Source organism: Pseudochaenichthys georgianus, chromosome 8, assembly GCF_902827115.2.
Source record: "Pseudochaenichthys georgianus chromosome 8, fPseGeo1.2, whole genome shotgun sequence".
In the NCBI taxonomy this organism is placed as follows: Eukaryota; Metazoa; Chordata; class Actinopteri; order Perciformes; family Channichthyidae; genus Pseudochaenichthys; species Pseudochaenichthys georgianus.
In genome coordinates, this window is record NC_047510.2 from 11,675,496 (window position 1) to 11,684,466 (window position 8,971).

Sequence of the window (8,971 nt, forward strand, 5' to 3'; positions counted from 1 at the left end):
ATGCGGATGCTAATGCACTTCACGGATCTGGCTTTAGCCAACAGCTGGCTACTCTACCGCAAAGACCTCGCAATATGTGCTGCACCAAAGAAGAGCATCATGCAGTTCCTTGAGTTCCGTACGGAAATGGCTACGACCCTCTTGGCCCAGCATCACGGTCAAGGAAGCGATGCAGACCTCTCTGAACAGTCAGAGGAAGAAGACAACTCAAATCAAGGGAAGAACGTCCTGTGACGGCAGTGCCCCATGTCTCGGTCCGCAGGAGGGCGAATGCCCATCTCCCAGAGATGATCAGCCTGAAGAACGCGGCGCGCTGCAGGGTAGCAGGCTGCACTGGAAGAACCCGAGTGCGTTGTGTGACCTGCAAAGTGTTCTTGTGCTTGCAAGGCGATCGCAACTGTTACACAGCCTTTCACACATAGGTGTGTACATGTTCCTAAAGAAAAGGGCATTCCTATTTATTTTTTTACATGACCAATGCAACATTTCACATAAGCCATACTGTAACTGTCCAAGTTTTTGTGACTGTTTTGTTTTTTCACAATGATATTCAAAACACATACAATAGTAGCCTATGTGGTATTATTATTATTATTATTATTATGTGGCTCAGTCATTGGTACACGTTTATTTATAAAGCTTTGTTGGGTAAACTCCCATATTATATCTGCTCTCTGATAACACAGAGAGTTGCAAGCAGCTATTGTCTGAGATCACATGATGTAGTCTTGTTAGATGTGCCAAGAGCAAGGACTGTCTTAGGTAAGACAGCTTTTATGTGCGCAGCTCCACTTGCTTGGAACAATCTTCAGCAAGAATTGAAACTGAGCAATCTCATTCCTCTGCATATTTTTAAAGCTAGGCTAAATGAAATGCTTGTTGATACAATGGGCACTTGTAAATGTCTATAACTATGTATCCTGTAAATATAATGTATAATGTCCTTTATTGTTTTATGTTTCATGTGGAACCTATATGCTGCAGGTCTCCCTTGAAAAAGAGATCTATGATCTCAATAGCCGCGTTCACACTGCGGTACTTTTCCCACAAAGGTTCATGCAAACTTAATTCATGCGAACTCTTTAGTTCGCATGAACTAAGTACAGATCGCGTTCACACCAGAAAAAGTCCCTGGGGGTGGATTAGGCAAATGAAGCCGCTGACGTCACTTCTTCTTCTTCTGCTTTGGGTTTACTGGCAGGCCGCAAACCACTTCACGGCGTATACTGCCGCCCAAAGTCCCGGCCGTAAGTCCCCGGAGTTGGGGACTGGCTTCAGTAGAAGCTGCTGGGAGTCCCAGCAGCTTCTACTGAAGCCTTCCGAGTAAATCGCCAGAACGCCGACACCTCCTCATCTCCACCGCTCCCATGTTTTATTTTGTGTTGCCATAAGTTAGTCTCTCTGCGTTTCTGCGCTGGGCTAATGCTAATGCTAATAATGCTAATGCGAGGATAATAAAATGGCGGCTTCACAAAACTTTTTGGGAGTTTTACGGGGCATGGTTTGCAATCCGCCCAGCCAATCAGAAATATAGCTCTTTTCTCAAAAAAGAGCCGTTCGAAAGTCCCTGCTCTCTAGCAGGGACTTTCGAGGGGGTAAAAAGGTTCGCATGAACTACTTTTAGTACCGGCTCTTTTTGGTGTGAACGCGATCATGAAATCCAATCAATCTGGTTAAATAAAGGTTTGAAATGAAATGAAATGAATTAGATGCAACAGTGACAATGCAAAATGCTTTGAATGTTTTATATTTTGTTACAAGCATATGATGTCTTCCTGCAACTGTTTGTAGCATTTTAAATGAGCCGTACTGTAGTTCAATCAGGAGAGACATGATGTATGGAATACATATTTATTATCGGTCACATTATATCAATGGAACATAATGATGACAGTTCATCACAAATGAATGAATGTTGTTTTGGCGATTAGGCCCAAGTTTTAGTAGGATATCAATCGGGAAGGGAAGAACCATTTCCGATGAACCCCCCTGGGTCTAGACACTGGTGGTGGTTATAAGTGGTTAGGTCCGGTTGGAAGGGAGAAGGTTAAGCTTGGCCCTGAGTTGGAAGCAGGAGGCGAAGGGGTGGAGGAGGGTTGCGCGTTGACACCTGGAAGACAGCTGATAGAACAGGGGAGAGCATATATAGAGGGGTTAACAGGTGCGATGATTAGCCCTGTAATGAAGGGGCGTGATAGGTTTAGCTGAGGAGAGGCGCTCCCTGTCATTTAGATGCAGGGAGCAAGTATTGCCATGACGCGCAATACGGAGTGTTAGGTCTTCCTGTCTGAACTTGCGCTAAGCTTCATTTCAATCAGGAGAGACATGATGTATGGAATACATATTTATTATCGGTCACATTATATCAATGGAACATAATGATGACAGTTCATCACAAATGAATGAATGTTGTTTTGGCGATTAGGCCCAAGTTTTAGTAGGATATCAATCGGGAAGGGAAGAACCATTTCCGATGAACCCCCAAAAGAATGCAGGATGAAGTACTGAATGTGAATCTTACCTTGCGGGATGCGGCGGAAATCTATGGATGAAAAGGAGGTTAATACATGTGAGGATATAAGCGACTGATGCCTCCCGGGCATCCTTCCTGGACGTACAGGGCTTCCCGGCCGTACGGGGCATCCCGGACAGACGGGGCAACCCGGATGGGGCTTCCTGGACATACAGGGCGTCCCGGAAGTACGGGGCATCCCGGAGGGGGCATCCTGGCCGTACAGGGCGTCCCGGACGTACGGGGCATCCCGGGTGAGCGGGGACTACCCGGACGCACCGAGCGACCCGACCAGTGCCCCGGGTGCCCGGAACGTGCGAGGCTTCCCGAATGTGCGGGGTAACCTGACTTTAGCAGGGAAACATAATACGGACCGGAGGTTTCACGACCCGGACATACGGGGCTTCCCGGAAGAACGGGGCATCCTGGACATACAGGGCAACCCGGACATACGGGGCTTCCTGGCCGTACAGGGCATCCTGGATCGTACAGGGCATCCACACAGGGCTTCCCGGACGTACGGGGCATCCCGGAGGGGGCATCCTGGCCGTACAGGGCGTCCCGGACGTACGGGGCATCCCGGGTGAGCGGGGACTACCCGGACGCACCGAGCGACCCGACCAGTGCCCCGGGTGCCCGGAACGTGCGAGGCTTCCCGAACATTTTTTGCGGGGCAACCTGCTTTAGCAGGGACACATTATACAACCCGAAGGTTTTACAGCCTGGACATGCAGGTTTAAATAACAGAATTGAACATGAGCCGTAGGGCAACATACGTGCTGACATGCTAAGAACCGCCACCAGTTATATGCATACGTACCAATTTGTTTAAGGTTGGAGAGACCTTTGGATAGCCAGCACGGCATTGAGGTCAGGGCGGATGTAGGATGAGAAAGCGGAGGAGGACCACCGTCCGAGTTGTTGCAGGGATGAGGACGAGACGCCTTGATTGGCAGCGGAAGTAGCTGCGCCTATTCTGAAGGAGTGCCCCGTGTGTAGAAGGGGTGATAACCCGGATTTAATGAGGACTTGTTTTAAATAGATGTTGAACTGTCTTTGTGTTAAAGGAAAATTCCCTGAGATGAGGAATAATGGCGAGAGGGGGTTCGAGGTAGGTCTAAGCCGTAGAAACTTGATCATGGCTTTATAAGGGCAGAATTGAGAATCGATGCGGAGCAGGCGCCGCCGCATTTGGAGTGTTTAAGATATAAACTAAGATGGCTGGCGTGAAAGGATAAGTCAGAAAAGCTGACGTCTCTATTGGAATTGGAAGTGAGGGAAGCGGTGGTAAATTCGCCTGGTCTAAGAAAGGCATAAAAAGCTAGGAGAAATAGAGCGTCGAGTAGTGCATCGATGTAAGGGGAGAATACCCCGCTTCTAAGCTTGGAGAGCATGAGGTGTAAAGTGGAGAGTGTAATAGGGCGTCTCCGGTCTGAAACGGGGGGGTAAGTTTTAATGAGACCTTTGAGGACGAGTTTGACAGACTGGTTTGTGAACAGGCTGGGAAAGCCGGGATCGGAACAGCGAACGTTAAACTGGATTCCCGCTAAGAGGCCCCGGATGTATTGAGGTTTGAGGTGGCGATCAGTGGCGCAGTAGCACATGAAGGCACACACGGTGGAGATGAGAACGGGTTTAAGAGTGATGCCTAAGGAAAAGCAAAACATCGCAAACGTTCTCCAAGCGAAATCGTATGTTTTAAGGGTGGAAGTGGCTAAGCCTTTCCTCATGAAGAATCTGGCTGATTCGAGGTGCCTTTCTAGGGGGCTACTATCTAGGAGAGAGAGAGGAGGTGCAGGGGAGGAATCTTGACGGGTTGAGCGCTGGCTCCTGGGCAGAGATTCCGGAACTTCTGAAATTGGAAGCGAGAGAGGGAATCAGCCACTGGGTTAAGGTGGCCGGGAACGTGACGTGCGGAGATGAGGAAATTGTGGGTGATGGAAGACCACGTGATGCTTCTCATGAACGGCATGATGTCACGGCACGGGGAGCGTGCTTTGTTAATAATCCCGACCACTGATTGGTTGTCGCAGAGTACTGAGATCCGCTTCCGGGGCCAGAGGTGCCCCCACACGTGGCAGGCAACAGCGATCGGAAAGATCTCATGCAGAGCGGAGGAAGAGGCATGGCTGGGAAATGTCGGAGGCCACGAGCCTGCGAACCACTCTCCCTGAAAAAACCCCCCAAAACCCACGGATGGGGCAGCGTCCGTGAAGAATCTCATGGAGTCGGAGGAGTACATGAGGTCGTCGTAGAAGAAGGTGACGCCATTCCAGTGTGCGAGCAGGAGGGACCAAAATCGTAGGTCAGAGCGGCAGCCTTCGTCTAGGAAGACGTGGTCATGGAGGTTTTCTGCAGCCGACGCTGTATCCAGGAGCCGGGAGATAAAAGAGCGCCCCTGAGGGATGATACGCATGGCGAAATTGAGGTGCCCGAGCAAGGAGAGAAGCTGCTGCTTGGTGATAACTTGTTGCTCGCAGAAGGCTTTTGAGATGTCGCGAATGCGCTGCAGTTTGTCCGTGGGGAGAGATGCTTCCATGTCTACGGAGTCGAGTGTAATGCCTAAAAAGCCCAGGCGTGTGTTGGGGCCTAGCGTTTTCTCTACTGAGAGGGGAACACCTAACTCCTGAAAGCATGTTTGGAGTTTTGCTAAAGAGTCGCCTGAGTTGTCCCGAGGGGGATCTATGAGGAGGAAGTCGTCCAATAAGTGAAGAACGGAGGGGATTCTAACGACGTTCAGGAGGATCCAGCAGAGGGCTTCGGAAAAAGAATTAAAGATACAGGGGCTACTTCTGCACCCGAAGGTTAGGCGGACAGCAAAGTAGAATTTTGATTCCCACCTGATACCGAACATGTGCCACTGAGATGGGTGAATGGGAATTATTTTGAATGCGTCCGTGATATCCGCTTTGGAGAGCCACGCTCCTTGCCCTGCAAATTTGATAAGCTTAATGGCATTATCGACTGAAGCGTAGTGAAGTGAAAAATACTCGGGGGGAATAAGGCTATTGATGCTGCAGAACGGCCCAGCGCGAGGAGCGGACAGATCGAAGATGAGCCTTTTCTTCTCGGAATATTTGCGTGTAGCGACCCCTATTGGGCTTGTTCGGAACACCGGGAACGGAGAGGACTGGAAAGGACCGATTAAATATCCTTTGTTGAGCTCTTTTTTTATGAGCTGAGAGACTATAGTGGGTTCTTTGGCGGCTGACTGCATGTTTTTTGCCACTAGAGTCACTGAGGGGGGAGAGAGAACCCCTACCCTGAACCCTTGAGAGAGCCCTGACAGCAGATAGTCAACGAACACGGGATTTGGGTGAGTCGAAAGTGCAGCTGCTAAATGTGTGGTGTTAATGGGAGTCGATGGGTGATGTTTTAAAAGGTTTTTCCACCACGTTGATTCTGGCGCGGGAAAATGAGCCGGCGCCTGGGGCAGACTGACCTCGGGTGGGCCTCCCTGCACGTACTGCAAATGTGGAGAAAAGTACAATACTGTTGAGAACACACGTTCTCGTTAAAAGCACCGCAAATCTTCGTGTCCCTTTGCCTAATCACCTGACGGTTTGTTTTGATGTTCCCAGGATACTGCGTGGGGAAAACGCTAGACCCGGAGAGAGGTACTGAAGGGCAGAGCGGAGAGGTGTGGCCCTGCGCTCCACAGCTAATGCATGAAACTACCTGTTGCCCGCCGGTAGCCATAACGAGCAGCTCGGTATCCAGCACGGACCAGTCCAGGCGGATGTTGCTATGAGCTAAGTGTAGCGCTGCTTTGCTGGAGAAGCTTTTGTGGTATTGATAGAAAACTAGTTTCCCATATTTTAAGTGAAGATCTCCGATCATGGCCAAATAGGCGTCTAATTCCGCTCTCCTTCCAGGGTAAACTGTGCAGAGAACATCGCGGAAAATGCTGAATGCTACCAGAAATTGTCCTATCGAAAGGTCTTTGAGGAGCCGGGGGTCTGCGGATTTAAATACCGCAGTAATGCTTCCTCCCGTGGCGATGGCTTTGTCGCACTCCGGGGAAGGCAGGATGAGGCTGACCAAATTGATGTCTTTCCCGTCAAGGATTTTTGCCCTGAGCCGTGAGGAGATGTTAGCGGCTTGGGGGATATAGGGCCTACCTGAGAGAGGAGCCGGGAGGGCGGAAGTCAGGGTGTAAACGGGAGCTATCGCGCCGGTTGTAAAATCCTGGCCCGGCGGGGCCGCCAGAGAGCCAGTGTTTAAAGGCGTAAGAGGAGTATAAACTACCAGCTTTGCGCGTTGACACCTGGAAGACAGCTGATAGAACAGGGGAGAGCATATATAGAGGGGTTAACAGGTGCGATGATTAGCCCTGTAATGAAGGGGCGTGATAGGTTTAGCTGAGGAGAGGCGCTCCCTGTCATTTAGATGCAGGGAGCAAGTATTGCCATGACGCGCAATACGGAGTGTTAGGTCTTCCTGTCTGAACTTGCGCTAAGCTTCATTTGTGACAGTCCAAAAGGAGCAAAAATGCAGTGTTTTCATGTTGTTTTTACTCTCAGAAGTTCAAAACATGTTGCAAAACATGCAATATGATGTGTGTATAAGTTATTAATACATGCAAAAGCAGCCAGGAAAAACTGCTGTGTTCAAGGTGGAAATAAAAGAGTTTTTCACTCTATTACAAAAAGGTGACTTTAATGACTTTTTTGGAAATTCAGAACGAGTGTCCACATATGTGGACATCATTTTTCTCTAAAAGTACATCATGTCAAAAGATGATACTTAGTTTTGATACTTATCAGGTTCCAATAAGCCCAAATAGCAAAGGGAAATAAAAAATGCATATAAAAAAACAGCTCGGGTCTTGATGATGCTGATCCATGGCTACTGCCATATTTGCAAAATGTGCCTCTGAACCTTGACAAGTGCATGTTTCAGGCTTATCAATTAATGTAATGTAATGTTATGTTATCAATTAACAACAGGAGGGGTCACAAACATAAGAACAGCTGTTAAATAAAGCTCTTCTGACCTTAGCTGGCATGTGGGTATATATATTAATGCTGCCCATTATGGGCACAAGCAATTTTCACCCATTTATTAATTATATGTTTTAAATGTGAGTGTTTCCTATCCCCTAAACCTCCTGGGATGTACACAGTTTAATACTGGCAACTTCTTATTATGGGAAATACGAAAACGTCTTTTAAAACTACAACTCCCAGTAGAGACGTGCCATAGATATAGAGAACATGTTGATAGCCAGCATGTGTAGTTCTGGGGACGGGGTGGGGGAGGGGGGCCCGTTCAAATCCAGTTTTGGACAGTCTGCCGTGGTTCCATCCCATTTCAAGTGCTGTTCGACGCTCGGCGTAACCCTCGGAGCACACTCTCCAATCACAGAGCTTGAGGATCACAGGGTTTGTCAAGCGAAGCGGAGAGAATACTTACTTCCCGGTGTAATATTCTCTAAAGCAAATTAGCTGCTCCGACCCTCGGTCCTGGCGGACTCCAACTTGTGTTTATTAATCAAACAAATAAATAAACACAAGGATAATTATGTTATTGTTGAGTAAATGGAGAATTGCACAGGGGAAAATAACGTAGGCTATCTATGCCACAATTTTAGATGCGGATTTTGTTAAACTAATTCTTTCACACACACATACGGGTTTTGGGCCGAGGGCGACACCGTACTTCCGGTATCCGCCATTTCACGCGAGGTGCAAGCAGAATATCATAGTCTATTGCCTTAATCAATATCTAGTGAACTCTAAAATACCACATATATGCAATGGCATGATAATATTATTGTGACAAGTGGGGTATTCACCTGGTGTTTCCAGAAGATAGACGTAGATGCTGCCAAAATCGACCAAAGGCCACTTTAGAGGGTCGTTTTTCCATACATCTGCAGGCAGTCTGTAAGGGCAATCGGACAACCCACACAGCTCTAGTTTACGCTGGTAACGACCTAGAGCACACCCCTCAAGTCCAGAGATGTAATCCGAAGACATGCAGCGATTTCTTCGGTCGTTAATTCAGAAAAAAAACCTAGTGCGCTCTGCCTGACTATGTTAGCTAGCTGTTTATATTAGCACCTCCAGGATATTAGCACCTCCAGGAAAATGGCGTATTTATATATGTATATAAAGAATACGTTTGCGCTGTGGACCAACACTACATTGACGGGGAAGGGGGTAGCAATAAAGATAACACCATTAAACAGTTACACAACATAACAGAAATAATATCAATAGCAGCGTCCCTAGCAACAAGTAACAAGTAGTTAATAATAATAAAATACATTAAGAAAAAGGCATTTTAAACAGTCATTAAAAAGCAACACAATCTACCTGCATTGCATTACTCTAAACGTGTAATAACGTGCTTTAACCAGTAGATGGTTTGGGTTAAAAAGCTGTCAAGTTTACAGTGTTAACAAAATTAAATATACTGCTGTTTCTGGTTTAGTTTACGACGGACATATTTAGT

The 8,971-nt window shown here is 47.7% G+C and overlaps 1 protein-coding gene across 1 annotated transcript; it reads right to left on the reverse strand.

Moving 5' to 3' along the window:
• Positions 1-3,804: 3,804 nt before the first annotated feature.
• On the reverse strand, positions 3,805-6,395 carry LOC139434309 (uncharacterized). Its single transcript, XM_071204172.1, has 2 exons — positions 6,068-6,395; positions 3,805-5,978 (listed from the first exon to the last, which is right to left on the reverse strand). Exons 1-2 carry the CDS (start codon positions 6,350-6,352, stop codon positions 4,287-4,289), a joined length of 1,977 nt encoding a protein of 658 aa, XP_071060273.1. The 5' UTR covers positions 6,353-6,395; the 3' UTR covers positions 3,805-4,286.
• Between the last annotated feature and the right edge of the window lie 2,576 nt (positions 6,396-8,971).

What these genes read in the sequence shown, in the direction of transcription:
- LOC139434309 (XM_071204172.1), bottom strand. Translation starts at nt 6,352, where the DNA reads ATGATCGGAGATCTTCACTTAAAATATGGGAAACTAGTTTTCTATCAA. An exon ending in ACATCAAAACAAACCGTCAG is followed by an intron (nt 5,979 to 6,067) that starts GTGATTAGGCAA and finishes CCACATTTGCAG; the next exon opens with TACGTGCAGGGAGGCCCACC.